Raw genomic sequence first — 17,482 nt, forward strand, 5'->3', positions numbered from 1 at the left:
CTGGTTAACAAGGAAATTCAATACTTTAATCACTCAGGTTTAGCAAAAGTATGTCTTACTAATCCTTAACTTTCTGAACCTTCACACTTATTGAAATATATTTAACCATCTGACGCTACATGGAGAATCCATGGATATGATCGCCGATAGGGCTGTTATGAGTGTAATGTTGTGACATAAGCACATATGTATACTATAAATACACATTGATGTTCTGTTCCGTGTAGCCTAATTACAAATAACACAAAAATTCAGTCCTTTCATTTAACCCATTAGGTCTCAAACTGTTCAAATAAAAAATCCAATGATTTTCCCTCTTGAGTAAATTGTTCTTGTTGGTCGGTCCTTCTTTTCTGTTCTAAAATACAGGCCCTCAATTGGCTGATATGTTTTTCTTCCAAAAAATGCGTTGCCACTGTGGATTTTAATGAACCTGTCCGTATATTGCTCTTGTGCTTGTTCAACTTTATTTTGAATTTCCTTTCCGTGTGGGCCACATATATTCGCCCACATGGGCACTTCAGCATGTATATTATGTTGGCTGAATCACACGTTCCGTTTACTTTGAGATAAATATTGTTTCCTTTCATAGGATGGGTAATGACATTACCCTTCATCACGTTGTTACAATTACTGCAGTTTAGGCACGGAACAGTCCCTCGATAGTTTATAGATCCACTGGTTCAGTTGTCGTTTTCAAAAAGTCTGACACATTTTTTGCTCTTGTATATGCGAACATAGGTTCATTGGAAAATATTCCTTTGAAATCCGGTTCAATCATCATCATTGGCCAATGTTTTTTAAAGATGGCTTTATATTGTTGGCTTACATTAGAATATTTGCTCATGCATGTTAGCCGTTGCTTTTCAATTCGTGTGTTGCTTGACAGGAGTTCCTCTCGGGTTTTTGATAATGTTCTTTGTTGTGCTTGTTGCGTTGTAGTTTCCGGATATCCTCTGTCCAAGAATCTTTTATTCATTATACATAGCTACTGTTTCAATTGTTCTTCTTCAGAGACCACTCTCTTCACCCTAAGAAATTGAGAGTATGGTAAGTGTCGCTTTAGTGCAGGGGGGTGATGACTGTCAAATCTCAGTAAGTTGTTCCTGTCTGTTTCCTTCCGGTAGAGGTTCATGGTGAAGTGACCTTCCACTTGTGTGATTTCAACATCCAGGTATTGGATACTTTTTGCATTGATTTTCCATGTAAACTTTATTCTGTCTTCTTTATCGTCCAATATTGCTATCTGCTGTTGTAAACTTTGGTGGGTATCCTTCCAAACTACAAATATGTCATCTATAAAGCGTACATATAAGTTTGTGTGTTCCATCCGAACTGGGTTTTTATACACATGTTCCTCTTTGAATGCTGCCATATAGAGGTTGGCATATGCCGAGATGGCACAGTTGCCCATCGAAGTTCCACTCTTCTGGATAAACCATCTGTTTTCATAACGAAAGTAGCTGTGCATTAGGGTGAATTCCATATGTTCCATTAAAAATACTTGTAGTTCCTGTGGATAGTCACTTCGCACTAGGGCTCTTTCAACAGCTTCTAGGCCTTGTTCTGATCCTAGACGTCCCCCGCCAAGCTCACATTTCCGATCACCTGAAAGACCTCCACTGGCTCCTCGTCAACAAGAGAATAACGTTCCGTCTCCTCACCCACGCACACAAAGCCATCTACGACCTAGGACCCGAATAACTCAACACACGCCTGTCCTTTTACACCCCCCACCCGCCAACTTCGATCGTCCAACCAAGCCCTCGCCGCAATTCCACGCATCCAAAGATCCAGCATTGGGGGGCAGATCCTTCTCCTACTTAGCGGCCAAGACCTGGAATTCTCCCCCCCCCCCCACCCCCGCCTTACACAGAACCACCTCTCCTTCAGAAAACAACTAAAAACTTGGATATTCGATAAGTAAATTAATCCTCCCCCCCCCCCCCCCCCCCCCCCCACCCTCAAGCGCCTTGAGACCCTCTGGGTGAGTAGTGCGCTATACAAATTTTAAACTTAACTTAACTTGACTTGACTATAGACGTGTATAAAGCTTTAACGTCTATAGTTGCCATGGTTAGTTGACCTTCACATTTCATGACTTTCAGCTTCACCAAAAAATCCGTGGTGTCCTTTATGTAAGATCGAGTGTTTAATACCAGAGGTTGTAAATGTTTGTCTAAAAACTTCCCGATGGGTTCGTGCAGACTCTTTTTGGTGGAAATTATAGGGCGGCATGGTGGTTTCACCGGATCCTTGTGGACTTTGGGAACCATGTATAGTACAGGGCTATTAGAATCATCTTGTATTAAGAATTTTTTGGTCCGTTCATTGATTACTCCTTTCTCTTGCGCCTGACTTAAGATAGTGTATAGTGTTCTTTTTATGTCTTCAGTTGGATCAAAATGAATTTCCATGTAGGTATGTTCATCAGACAGATGTTCCTCTACCACGTCCTGATAATGACTTGTTCAAAATTACCAATGCTCCCCCTTTATCCGCTTATTGACAGATGATGTCCTTGTTGTTGGCTATGGATTTTAATGTGCCAAAGTCTTTTTTGGTCATGTTCATTCGTTTAGTTTTTTTCTGGGTATTCAGTTTGCTTAAATCCTTCTTACATAGTTGTTCAAAGAGGTCTATGGTCTTATGGCTTATGGGAGCCATGTATGTGCTGCGGGTTTTTAAACCTCTAAGTTCATCCGGTTCTGTGGGTCTGGTGTCCGTAACTATATTCTCAAAAAAGTGCCGTAGTCTCATTTTCCTAGTTAACTTGAATAAGCTAACTTCCAATTCTAGCTGGTTGGTATGTGCCTTGGGTACAAATGACAATCCCTTTTGCAGAGTTTTAATTTGTGATTGACTCAATTTATAATCTGAGATATTTAGAACCAAATTGTTGTCCTTGGTTAATGCTTCTTCGTCTTCTTTGTTGTCCTGGTGAAAAAAGCACAATCTGACTTTTATTCAATGTTGATGGGTTGGCGCTCGTCTGGACTAATCAGCATGGATGAGTTTAAATTTCTAAAAAACGACCACCCCATCACCCCAGTGATATATCTCATCCCCAAAGTGCACAAAAATGCCGACAAACCCCCCGGAAGACCCATTATTTCGGCATGTGGAGGGTTGCTAGAAAACACCACGACTTATATTGACTCATTCTTACAAGAATATGTCTCTGTACTCCCATCATACATCCAAGATTCAAGTGATTTTTTGAGAAAAATTATTGATGTTGAGTGGGACAAAGATTACTGGTTAATAACACTTGATGTAACATCGTTGTACACCAGTATTGTGCATGCAGACGGAATGAGAGCCATTGAATTTTATCTGGGCCAAAGGCCGATTGAACTGTTGGAACATAACAAAATGTTGTTATCGATGACCAGTTTTTGCCTAAACCATAACTATTTCATGTTCCTCAACCAATACTACCAGCAGGTCAGGGGTGTCGCCATGGTGGCCTGTTTCTCTCCCAGTTATGCCTGTTTGCATATGGGCTACTGGGAGAGACAGGTCCTCTATGCTGATCACCGTGACATCTGCAATAGCCACATCATACGATGGTATAGGTACATCGATGATATCCTTTTGATTTGGCGAGGTTCACATGAAGAGGCAGTTGATTTCGTTGAAACCCTGAATTGCAATGTCTTAAACTTGGCGTTTACATCACACATCAGTCAGTCTCAGGAAATTTTTTTTGGATCGAAATCAATCGGGACAGGTTGGAAACAAAATTGTACAGAAAGCCCACTGCGGGCAATACTGTACTACATGCTGATAGCCATCATCCCCCGCATCTGATTAGAAGCATCCCCTACGGGGAAATGCTCAGGATCAGGCGGATTTGCAGCACAAACGATCAGTGCAAACCAGCACAGGCAGCGAGTAAACAGAGGTTCCTGGCTAGAGGGTATAAAGAGAACATAATAGATACAGCTATCAATAAGGCAAATGCTTTGTCCAGTGATGACGCTCTGGTCCACAAGAAAGCTCAGAGATCCACAGATACCAAGACACATCAACCAACCAGACTCATTTGGACCTACAATAGGCAACATGGGGCACTAAGGAGGATAGTGAACAAACACTGGAATTTAATCCGGTTTGATCCAGTGATTGGTGCACACATGCCTAACAAACCGGCGATCACATTCAGGAAGGCTTATTCCATGCAGGATGCCTTAGTGAAATCGAGTCCTGAGGTGATCTCCCCTAAAAACTGGATGGCTACCAGTAAGGGATTTAGAAAATGTTCCAGCTGCAAGGCATGTATGCATGGAATCAGTAAAACTGAATTCTTGACAGCATTTTCCCCGGTGCCCCGTAAAATCAATAAACAACTTACGTGCAAGAGTGAGTACGTGGTTTATGTGCTGGAGTGTCCGTGTGGCCTGCAATATATTGGAAGCACCAAGTTGCAGGTCCACAAAAGGATACTCCAGTACATAAGGGCAATTAACACCAACGATGCCACGTACCCAGTTGCCAGGCATTTTAAGGAGTGCCACAATAACAACAGTGGACTCTTAAGTATTATGCCATTGATACTGTGGGTCCTTTGAGAAGAGGAGGTAACAGGGAGGGTATCTTAAGAGCGTTGGAGACAAGATCTATTTTAGAAATGGATAGTAAGACCCCACGTGGCCTTAATTCCACAGAAGATTTCTATACTTGTCTCTAACAGCTAGGATTGTTCCTTATCTTATTGTGCCGGTATGTATTAGAGAGTTATTCTGACAGTTGTTTAATATACATATATTTACATTTTTTCCACTGGACCAACTCTATATGCATTACCAGCCAGGTTGGCCAGTGGGGTAAAGTAAAAAGTCGCCTGAGAGGTTTCTGCGTTTTGTGTATCACCTTGAGTATTTGCTGTAGATTATGAGTAACCTACATGAAAGATCTTGCTTTTTGCTTTACTCGTTTTTTTATTATCATATGAAATTTTGAAAAAAAGTAAATTTTTTTTTTCTCACATATTCACAATTAATTGGCTGTCCTTGAAAAAGTTTGACGTTAAATACAGGCTTGGTGGTACTGCTGTTGTAAAACTAAAGCAGAGCAAAAATTGACTAAAAAGGAAAAGGCTGAAAGGGATTGAGATTTTTCCGATTTATATGTCGTTCACTCAAATTATAAAATCAAATACCAATGGACTTTGTGTATTTAAACACAACATTTTATGTCTGTTTTAAAATAATCCGAAATAATTTTTAACAAAAATTATTTATTAGCTTTTATCCAAGTATTTTACATTAATTGTATAGGAAAATTATTGTTGCTTTTATCGGATTAATTTATGTATTTATACAGTGAATGTTATAAGTTTTTGGGGATTACCGCACCACGGTTTTCAAATTAACGTGTTTTCTATGTCTATTAACATAAACCACTGCCTTAATGTTGTGACAGCCAACGAAATGCACTGTTTTCTTTGCACTTGCACTTTAAATACTGCTCACTTCTCTCATTGCGTCATGTGACCAAGGCCTCTTGGCAGGCCGAAATGTTATGCTGACGAGGTGTGCCAAATAAAAAACTCACCTGCATCCTGGGTCTTCTGTTCCTTCTTCTTTGTTGCGTTTCCTGACTTGAGGGTGTGCGGTCGGTTGGAACTAACAGGTATATATATATATATATATATATATATATATATATACAGAGCAATAAATCATTATGTAAACGGAACTGGGCTTAACTATTTTTCCAAGGATACAATAAAAATGTGGTGATATATATTTCAATGGAAAAAAACGGTTCAAGTGACTTTATAGTTGGGTGTTGGAATATGCACAAGCTAACATTTAAAAATTTCAAATCACTGAAATACACCAGATCCACTAGTTATAGTTTATTATAGCAATTACTTGCCCAACCACCATGCACTGATTATAAACTCACATATTCCATCTTTTGTGACATGCCAAATGATATCATTAATTATATTTAAATAACAACATACAAACGATACCCAGGGCACCTCCGCCGCAGGCATTAGCGCAATTGCAGACCCTTATCAATAAATTTGTATGGGGAGGGAAGAAACTGCGCCTTGCTGTAACCCAAATGGTCCGTCCCCAAAAAGAGGGGGAATGGGACATCTTCTGGTGAACGGATACTACCAGGCATTGTGCCTTCACTACATCTTAAAATGGAATAGGCTTTTGTCTAGTAAGCACTAGAACTTTATGGATCAGACGGTGGCGGGAATCAATATTTGGATGAGCTCTGGCTACCACGCAGGCATAGGGCCTGGGGGCTCTACTGTTCGCTAGTTACCTCCAAAATACTGAAAGCTTGGGACACGGTAGCCATCAAAAAAGGCTGGACAACCTTTCCCTCACCAATGACTCTAATCGTGGATAATCCCGACTTCCATCCAGGAAAGACCTCCACAGTGTTCCAAAGATTTAGAGAAGATGGATGCAAGAGAGCTGGATGTCTCTTCGACACAGAAGGTCCGATTCCCTTTGCTCAGCTTAGACAAGACTATGTTCTCTTAGCGACGGATGAATACCCATACCTCCAATTATATCACTGGATCACAATGTCCTCCAATTATAGCAGAATGTCCCGACCTCTCACAGACTTTGAGAAATGGCTGGTGTCTAAAAAAGATGACGTCTCCTCATTTCAGAACTGTACTCTATGCTCATTTCACGAACCACAGAGCAACGCACAAAGGCACAAATCCAATGGGAGACGGTGCTGGGGAGACAACTCTCTGCCAAAGAATGGGACCATATCCTTTACCGAGCTCACCACACAGCACACAATACCGCTGGGGCGGAAGCCACATTTAAGGTTCTTACATATTGGTACTACACTCCAATGCAAATACATAGTTGGGATAAAAGCAAATCTGAGCTATGCTGGAGGGGTTGTGGGATGTCAGGCACACTATCGCACTTACTATGGCACTGCCCCAAATTGCAACGCTACTGGCATGAGGTCCTTTATAACATTGGCAAAGCATTTGACCCCTCTATACCCCGGGCGCCGTAATACACCCTTCTCAGATTGTCACACCTGAGTGCCTTTCCTTTAAGGTCCTTAATAGGCAGACAAATAGCACTAGCTTTACTAATTTAATGTAATGTAATGTGTCTTGTAAAGCGCACAGCTGCCCTGAGGCGTCATGGCGCTGTAGACCGCTGGGGAACCCGTCCTGGCTATCACTGTGACATGGTCCTACTGGGTATCTCCAAGGTGAAACCAGGCATCCCCGGCGAATGTGGGGGGCCGTTGTAGAGATGAGGCAAGCAAATGCCCAGAGTTGCGGAGTGTGATCCCTGGTTAGAGTTGGCACCGAGGCGAGAATTATCGAGTCCGCTGACCCTGGTCCACAACCCTGCCGCGTCGGGAATTGAACCCTGGTCCCGGGCCGTTCTCTGCTTCCGGGTCTGCCGCCTCTAACCAGTGAGCCACACCACTCCACTAGCAGCAAGGCAAGTTATCCTAGCTCAGTGGGGAACAAATACCATACTAGATTTCACATCTTGGTTACACCACCTGTTGGACATTCTGGCGAATGGAGCATCTGTCCCTAGCAGTAGATAAGAAGGGGGAGACTTACGCAGAACTGTGGGCTCCCTTCCTACAGCTGCTGTCCAAAGAATTGAGGGAAAGCACCTGCCCTAAATACCCACAAATCCTCAAACTATTGCCACAAGATGCCACCATAACTACACCTATGAATACAACTTGAAGGGGACCTGCCACTAGCCTATACGATTGCAGCAAAGGGAACTGAGTAGGCGGAGTAGACTGGTGTGGACGACGGAGGGGGGAAGGTGGGGTCTAAGTTAGGGTATGTTTTCTCTTTTGTTTTTGATGAAAAGTAAGAAGTCACTGCCTCATGTAAAGAGTCAAGCCTGCTTTACCACTGGCAGAAGGTTGAATGCAGGATCTGCCCGTAGGGCAAGCCCACCACCCAACATTTATTGGTTGTTGAATGTAGGGTCTGGTGTGGCACCAGGCATTGAAGACAACCTCCACTGTGTATGTCCAAAGTCTGTTCATAGGGCAGATTGCCACTTGTGGAGGAGCGGGTGCAAACCCTTGCCTTGAGCTAAGCCCGGTGCCAAACTTGTTCTACATATAGCTGAAAGTTGTGTGCTGCTTAGGTTTGATGGTTGCAGAGGGTTGGGTGCAGGGCTTTGCAGACAGCATGGGCACTGAGTCCAAGTCCTGATGTGGATTGGGTGCAGGGTCTTGTCCAGATGCTGTGACTGCGATGTCATGAGTGATCTCATCAATTATTTCATTTAATTTCAGTTGATGTGATCTGCGAGCTCCTGGGCAGTGCATGAAGGGGTCACCAGTTATCATTTGTCATCTACACTATAACTGGTGTATTTCAATATTTATTTGGCTAACATAAGCTCATGTAGCTGTCTAAAAAGAATTCTAAAGTCTTTAGCTGTTTGGTGTAGCTTGGTTTCAGTGACTCAGTGAGCACAAGACCCATGTCTGGACATATCCTTGCCACCTAGGACAGTATATCAAACACACAAAAGGTGATGGGAGCAATGTTTGCAACCTTTCTAGCCACAGGCAATCGCTTGGGATAGCATTCCAACCCATTTTTGTTTGCCCACAATGCCACCTCAGTTTGGACCCAGCCATATGCAAACTGATCCTGACCCTTCTCCAGTAGGAACAGTCAATTCCAAACTGCCAGACCAGGTCCTTCCTGAAACTGAACACAAGCAACGCAAGACTAGTTTTGCCCTGATAGGAGCTCATCAGTCATATTTCAACATTAGCAATTCAAGAGCAGTTTTTTTCCTGATAGTTCAGGCTGAATGATTCCTATTGGAGCCGGGTCAAAACTGATTTGCATATGGCTGTTTCCAAACTGAAGTGCCATAGTGAACATAAGAACATTGGTTTAGAATTCTATCATGAGTGAATCAGGGTGGTTAGACAAATTGAAAGCATTCCTCCCACCACCTTTCGTGTGTTCAGGTCTGCCACACTTGTGTCATATAAACAGCATGTTAGCTCTCTAGTTGTTCATTACAAAACTGTTCTGAAGCTACAGTGGAACACTTGGAAATCAACTGAAAGGCTGCTACTGTTGTTGCAAGTACTTGTTTACTAAGAACATCAGACTTTATTACCATGTGGCTGAGGAAGATCGAATGAATCCATAGAAAAAGTACTCTTATTTTAGCATATGTAGCAATTTCCAATACCTGTATGCAAAAACAGTTTTCTCTCAAACATTGGTCATCAAATCACAGCAGAGGATCAGCATTTTTCACAGGGTAAAACATGTGCGAACTTGCCTGAATTCCTAAAATGAGTACAACACCACCAACATGTATATTCTGGCAAATAATCTGATCTGTTATAAACCTTTATATGTTCTCCCTTTTGTGTCCCTCAATACCTGGCATTCACTACAATGCATTACAATGAGAACCATGTCCCTGGATCCTGTAATGGCTGCCACAATATTCTGTCCATGTTAAGGCTAGTCAATCAAGGGGAGATCCCTTTGGGACCCTCTCTCATACCCTTGAAGCCACAAGGTGTGTTTACCCAGCTCAGTTTTTTTTTTCTAATTCATATCAGAACGCAGGGACCATGTCTTGGAGTCCGTAATGGGAGCCTCCACATATTGTTCATGTTGTGGCCAGCCAATCAATATTGGCTAGCCCCCTTTACATTAGCCAATCTAAGCATAACTGGACACCAATGCTCCAGATATACCTAATTTTTCAATCCCGTCATGCCAACCTAGCCTTTTGAATGCTGATTTCTCAAAATTGCCTGAACAGGTTTCCACTACATCACTAAAACATGTTGTCGGACTTTCTGCCAAATTTGGGGTAATTCTGTTCAACCATTTTCTCTGTATTAGAGCACAAAGTGGCCTATGGGAATTAACAATGGAACTCAAATGTTTGTGACCACCTGCTTTGTTGTGACCACCACGTGATGTATCAGCACAAAACTTTCCATGCATGAGCCAAGGTAAATACATTTTTGGGTAAGTTTCATGCAGATCATCAAAAAGCGCCAAAGTTATTGGCAAAACAAAAAACACTCTTCTTGTGGAAACCGTAACCTAACTATAACCACTCAGTCGCATAGTATAGTATAATATGGTTTCATGTCGGGCAGAAAATTGCAAAGAATCAGAATATTGCATTTCTGCATTTAAAGTAATTCTCTCTTACATTGGCAGGACACTGAACTTCAGTTTATTGCAGCTCTCTATGACGTAAGGGGAAATTTTCTGAATTGGCTAAATTTGGAGGAAGGCATTTTACAGGTAAAACTCGTTTGTATATTTTCAAATTTTACTTTGTATATGGTTTATTTACAATATGCATTTTCAAAGACTGTTGAAATAGTGGTTATGTTGAAAATTTTAATTTACTAAGATTTAGCTGCTAATATACTCCTGATATCAAAACGTAACTTTGCATGTAACTACTTATTAAATAAGCAGAAACATGTCATTACTAACAAACAGTTAAATGATGTCAAAGGTAGAGATGATTAACACATCATTAGAAAATGCACGAAAATATCACACAAATTGAAACTTGCAAATATTTCATAGCAAACCATGTTTATTCCCAATGGAGGTATGTTTTTACATTAATTGTTTTGTAAAATTTTTGCAGCTCTTGCTATCCCTTGACAAGACCAAAAGCGCTTTTTGGTTGTGAAATAGATCGCTGCTTGGTTTGTTATATATGGTTGGGAGAGACTATTGTGTGAGGAGTTTACTGTTAGTGCTGTGTTTTGTGATGTGGGGAAGCAGTATAGGATTGATGTATGAGGGAAAGTTGTGCATGCTGCATATACAAACCTTAGTGGTGTGCAGTCTAAGAGATTGATGAGTCAAGACATTGAAAATTTGGGATCGGCGAGATCCTTTTTGCTTTTTCTGACTTTTGGTTGGACTGGGTTTAGATGGCTGGTGATGATTGTTCTTGTTTTTGGCAGCATGTTTCAGATCCAGCATTGCACAACAGTGTATTTTTTAAAATTTTATTACGTGGTAGCATGATCAGAAATGTTGTCATTTAGACTTTTGCTGTATTCCTGGGCCTTTCAGTTTGATCCTTTCCTATTCACTTTGTAAGAGATGTTTTGTTCTATTGTGATCAGGGTTTAAAGTCATATGTCATATAAATAGTGATTTTTGAAAATGAGTCTGGCCTCTGACGAGGAGGAATCAGACCTCAGACACAGAGATGTTTCGTAGTAATGGCCCACCAAAAACCACCCCAAGAGACATTTTGGGGGTTTTTTAAAGGCCTATACTGGTAATGCATTTTTCTAACTTGCTTTTAAAGCTGACAGAATTGGACTTGAGAAAACTACCATCTATTTTTTTTTTAAATGTTTTATTGAAACACTTAACATACAGTTACATCACTGTGAGCATATTTCATTGAGGAAGCAGAAATCAGGCCAGCATGTGCATTATATGTGGAAACAATAATGGTAGTCAGTATTCCGGTAATTACAATCGTCACAGAACTGGGCAGTTGGCATCAGTGGGAAAAACCCGGCAATATAACCAGATGACATTCCCTCGTTACACATCATTGTATGTGGCGTCATCTATCCCACCAGAGTACCCGGCTTACCCTGTCGTCTAGGCTGCGCCTCTGGTCGTTGCCCTCCATGTTGCCCACAACCCCATACTTTGTGTTACGGCGTGTTGTTCCCCACAGAAGAGACCTCTCCGGGTAGATCGGTCGCTTAGATCGGTGTGGTGATGCTGCTGTCTGTGAGCGCTTCATGGCCATTGTCGTATGTCAGCAGATGAATACGGCGTGGGCTGCCATATGGCATGTGTTCGTGAATGTGTCTGTTAATTATGAAAGTACAGCGCTGTCAACTGGGGGGCAACAGTCTGTGAAACCAACCTCCGAACAGAAGGAGGAAGTAAAAGAAATATCGGGGAGGGAGCGAACATTAATTCGAGGGGAAGGGGGTGCTGCATTACGGCTCTGATTGTCAAAGTCCCGTGGCCAGGTATCGTGTCCATGCGAGGTGGGAACATTTTGCATATGTGAGTCGGTGTATGTGGATGAGCTGCGGGGTGCGTCCAATGTTGGGGTGGTGCACCTCTGCGTCAGCTGGTTGCACGGTCGGTCGTCCCCAGAGGGGGGGGAGAAATGGGGGGGGGGGGAAGTGGCTGGTGGGCGGAGGGGGGAGGAGCAAGGCTAGTTTATGACTCCGTGTCCCATGTGTGTGCGTGTACCAATCGCCTGGGTGTTACCGTGCGTCTCTCCCCATCTGCATCCCTTCGTGCCATAAGGGGGGTCGCCCTACCTATGTTATACCCTGTTCCTGACATGCCTTGCTGAAGGCCTGTAGGAGGTCGTCCCAGATCTGCGCAATTGGAATGGCTCTCCGTCCCGCGGTCTCTTCTCTACTGAGAACCGTGCCTTCTGCTGTCGCCCAGTAGGTGAGAGAGGCACACCAATGTTTCGTCTGCGGTGGATTTGCGTCCTTCCAATGTCACGTTATGAGTCGTTTGGCGGTTATTAGTCCCAGGTCCCAGAACCTGGCATGGGCTTTGTTTTGCTTCGTCCTCTTGAACAAGCCCAGCACGCAGGTTTCCCAAGTGTGTCTTAGTTCTGTTCCTGCCCCTTTCGTTAACAGTGCAGTTACTGAGAAAACTACCATCTATGATATTGAAAACAAAACTTAAGGTCAAAAATAGAATCTTTACTCCTTTAGTAAAAAAGTGCCTTCTGTATCCAATTGAAAACATGCCATGGACCACAAAACCACGTTCATGTAATCCAAAGGCAGCAAGTCTATTCAAAAGTTGAAAGAGCATGAAGTATCCTAAAGGAAATATCCCATAGATCATTTTACTGGTAGTCCCAAGTCTCATTGTTGAAACTGTGATCAAAAGTTTCCGGGTAGAAAAAAGAAGCACACACATTGAAAAAGGTAAGTTGTTAAAAATAAAATAAAATCTTTTTCACAAGTATTAATAATCAAATAAGGGACCAAAGAAGAACTAAAGCAAGAGATGAATGAGTGAGAAGTGCCAAATGTGCTGCCAATCCAGTATCATCCTTCCATTACACACAGGGTGAGGAAGGTGACCTGCAGCAAGATCATATAGTGACGTATATTTAACAAGGACCCCCTGAAAGTGTAGGTACAGTGGTTCCTAGGTCAGGGAAAACAAGGCTTTTGACAAGAAACAACCTAGGCAACTGGTGTTTTGAGACATACGACAATGTAGTGTATATAAGGACAATTGGCTACAGATTATTACAAAAATACATGTTTTATTTTAGGTTTTTAAACAATTAAGAAAAACAGTGACACAAATGAAATGAAATGAAATGAAAAAATGTTTGAATATCGTTTGATTAGAAAAGGTACATATTGGCTACTTAGTTAGAATGCAAGACATTATGTGTTTATTTTTATTTTTCCATGTATAATTATTGTTCTTTCTTTATATGTATTTTTTTAGAGTTTATGTGGCTACTCCAGAAGAAGGCGCTGGTTCGCCGAAACGCGCGTAGAGACCCATTCAGCCACTTAGATTTTTAATCTTTTTAAAGCTTTGTGTGCATAAAATGTTTTGAATGTATGAATTCTATTAATATTGTATGATATATGATTCAAATTGTGTTTATTTGTCCTTTTTTAACCACATTTGTGTCACTGTTTTTCTTAATTGTTTAAAAACCTATAATAAAACATGTATTTTTGTAATAATCTGTAGCCAATTGTCCTTATATACACTACATTGTCGTATGTCTCAAAACACCAGTTGCCTAGGTTGTTTCTTGTCAAAAGCAAGATCATATAGTGCCTCCTCACATAGAGGACCAAGAAGACCTGCACATTAGGGTTTGGAAGTACTGATGTAAATACTGACACCCCACATCCAGAGAAAGAAATGTAACCTATTTGGCCTTCACTTCTAGAAGCTGTGTCCTCTTACCATGTGGTGCTCAAAAGAGCTGAAGACTCTTCTGGAGTTCAGAGAAAGGAACAGCAGGATTAGTCATACAGTCTTTTGGCAAAACTGCACACCAAGCATAAAAGAACGCAATGGCTGTGTTACCGTAGTGTAATACAGTAAGGAAGGGAGTTTTCTTTTAAAACCCCACCAACTGGTAAGGCACCTGGAGTAGAGGAAACATATAGGCCATCTGGCTATGTCTGGTTAAATTAAGTCGCACATGAAGGCAGATGCTCTAACTATGGAAAGGGCAAGGGAAAGGTCAGAGAATCCAGCAGCAACCTCTGGATGGATAATCTTGGTAGAAAGACAAAGAGGCCTGCAGTCACTAAGCCAAAGCTCTTTTAAGGGTGTAAAACCATCAGCAATGTGAAGACATTGAAGAGTTCTGCAACATCTGCCTGATGAATATAAGAGGAGAACATAGGTGACGTCACATCACCAAAATATGTTTCCGTTTATCTCTTAATGAAGCAGCCTTTGCAAGTTAAATACCAGAACCGAGGTCAGAATGCAAACTTAGCCTGGGAGTCCGGTTTTAGACTTAAAATCCAAGCTAACACAAAGGACATGCTGTTTGATGGGGAACAATTAACTGAATGAATCCTTTAGAAGGATAAAGAATGAAAATAGCACAGCGAGTCCTTCAATCTGGGAACCTTTATAATGTGAAGGTCTAGCCAGAGAAGTCAAGGCAGGCATTCCTTAAACGTAACCAACATGGTTACTTGCAGCAACAACAACAATTAAGGGAGTCAAATGCTACCATTGACAGGATTAAGGTCAATAATAACAGTCCTTCGTGAAACGGACAGAGCCCAGTTCAGACAGTCCTGCAAAGTAACTCCATCTTACAGCCCCAGACTACATAACACCTGTATGGCAAACTCAGATTTTGATGGAAATCAACTCGGAAAAATAGTCAGGCCATACAATATACAATACATAATTAACAAACATTAAGTATATAATAACATCCCAAAAACAATTGCATGCTAAAAACAATGTTTAAAAACGTTAAGAGTTCTCCACTGCCAGTTGAGTCCACTCATAATTAAAAAACTACCATTAATAAAGTGCTACATTGATGGCAACCTGGCCTAAGTGCCATCTAACTAATTATAAGAAGGGCCACAATTACAACGCTGTAAGGAAAGATTATCCAGAAAACAGTATTGAAGGCTTTTAAGATTTTTATAATTATTCTTACGATCAATCTAAGAGAATTCGAAATTTCTCATCAATTGCTTAGAAGAAATCCCCATACTGGTGAAAAACAAATGTCGACAACTATGTTGCAAGCTATAAGCAACACAGTCACATGAATAGGTTTGAAAATCTTTTGTTGAAGACTCTGGATTTCATAATTAACAGTGTCTAATGAAATTTTCTAGTTACTCTCCAAGCCACATATAAATAAAGAGACTTGTTTAAAGATCAATTTAGAATCTGTGGACATACATAAAAGCAACGCATCCTTACAATGTTTTCTACCATAAGCAATAAAAAGCGGTGGAGGTAGTGTCTTCAAGCCTTCTGGAAAAAGGTACAAAACAACATAAAAAGCGTCACAGATTCTATACCCCCCACAAACTCTCATCCTCAGATGGATGAACTACGTATTCCTTTTTTCCAGGTGCTAGTGTACAGTTTTGCTGGCAGGGTGCCTAATCTAAAACTGATATATAGAGATCTTTTGAGAGCTGGATAAAGCATATCCAGGTATGGTTCGAAAGTAGTAATGCATTTGAGAATCTGGAGCTGACCTTTCTTTTTCCCTGTCTGATTGTTGAACATGTAATGCCAAATCCCTTCCTTTACAGTCTTGCCACTTTCCACAGCCATTTTTTTCTGGTTCATACCAGCAATTGCCATTGACAATAGTTATCAAAGTGATGGCCACACGATTTAAGCAGGCGCGTTTTTTTCTAGCTTGGCTTGCAACCAAACTTCCTGCATAGTGACCAAATTAATCCTCAACTCATGTTTTGTTCATGTTCTTACCCAATATTGGAGGGTACGTAATGCTGCATACTGCTCAACAGATTTAAGACCCAGCTCATGCCTCAGAGCGCCCATTGGGGTCCCTGGACCAAGGAAAAGTAGCTGACGTAAAAACTATTCTCTACCCTTACCAACCCCTTGACCTTTTTAAAACCCCACAGCTCTGCTCCATAAAGCCCAGCCATGTGGGTTTGTGCTCGATATGCCTAAGAGGCGGTGCTGATCAATCTGCAGCCCTGACTTTTAGCTAAGCTGAAAGCTCAGCTGGCATTTAGACTCATTGTACCACAGGCCCAAGGATCAATCTGCAATCAAAATTAGCAGATCTGGCATTACTGATAACAAAGCGGCTAATAACAAGAAGATGGAAATCACCCACCCCACCAAACGTACAGAACTGGTGGAAAGAAGTGATCAGCTGGGGGAGGGCAGAGAGTGAATCGCTGCACGTTACTTCTAATTGGCAGTGGCTGTGGCAATCTGCCCATATCCCTCTAGTAGAGGTGCCTGAACAATCCCTATAAATCCTCAGTCACAAGAAATAGGTTTCAACAAACCCATGAATCATTGCCACAACTCAACAAGTCTGGTTTTGTGCTCTGTGGTGAATAGCCAACAAGTGAGTACCAAGAACAGGGGGAGGTAGGGGCGATTATAAGTTAAGCGATAGTAGAATACATTTCCCGCACCAAGACATTTGAAAATGCAGAGTATATGTTTTTAATTACCAATGTATAAGATAAATATTCTCATACGAACCATTAGCGATTATTTTAATGATAATGTCAAATGATGCCTTCACATGTATGCATTCCATAAATGTCAACATTAATAAAATTTGACATTATTTTATTAGCTTTTGCCCACTCGTTCAGCTTATTCATAATTTGTCTTGCAAAGATTTTTAGGGCATTATTAATCAGACATATTGGGCTGTAATTGGCTTACAGTCTCCCTTTTTGGAGATAGTTCTAATTTCTGTTCCCCTCCATGATTCATGAATATTCCCCTTGCGGAGATTTGACAATAAGTTTAAATAGATCGACCAAATTTATGGTTCACATTTATAAAGGTAACCTGGGATTTTGTCTGGGCCTGGTGCCTTTCTCGATTTTAGCAAGTTGTTCGCACTTACTGTTTCTTCTAAACTAACAAAAAGACTAAAGCAGCATCTGTTTCACACTCTGCAATTGAAATATTTGGGGAAGAAGCCTGGCTATGACTTAGTGCACAGATATCCTTGTCACTAGCCCCATACAGTAGAGAGAAGTGCAAAACCCATTTTTCAGTGGATATATTATAATAGTGGGATTTCGCACTTACTGGCTTAGTTATAGCTACCAATTTCCAAAAGGATCTATTGTCTATAATTTTGCTAGCAAAGAGCAGATCTTGCCATAGATTCTCCTCCCATTGCCTTTTGGCTTCCCTCTTCCGGGCTTTATAAGTTGTTCTGGCTTCACTACTTTTAGGTCTATCTCCTGAATA

The 17,482-nt window shown here is 41.3% G+C and overlaps 1 protein-coding gene across 2 annotated transcripts in view; it reads left to right on the top strand.

The window, feature by feature from the left end:
* The window catches only part of TMEM67 (transmembrane protein 67), a 1,133,211-nt gene that overhangs the window by 340,332 nt on the left and 775,397 nt on the right, over window positions 1–17,482 (top strand). For both annotated transcript variants that reach the window (XM_086965990.1, XM_086965991.1), the window contains exon 10: window positions 10,214–10,300. In XM_086965990.1, coding sequence (XP_086822116.1) covers window positions 10,214–10,300 — 87 coding nt within the window. The remainder of the gene's footprint in view (window positions 1–10,213; window positions 10,301–17,482) is intronic.

The sequence above is a fragment of the Lissotriton vulgaris genome, chromosome 4_1, assembly GCF_964263255.1.
Source record: "Lissotriton vulgaris chromosome 4_1, aLisVul1.2, whole genome shotgun sequence".
Taxonomy (NCBI): Eukaryota; Metazoa; Chordata; class Amphibia; order Caudata; family Salamandridae; genus Lissotriton; species Lissotriton vulgaris.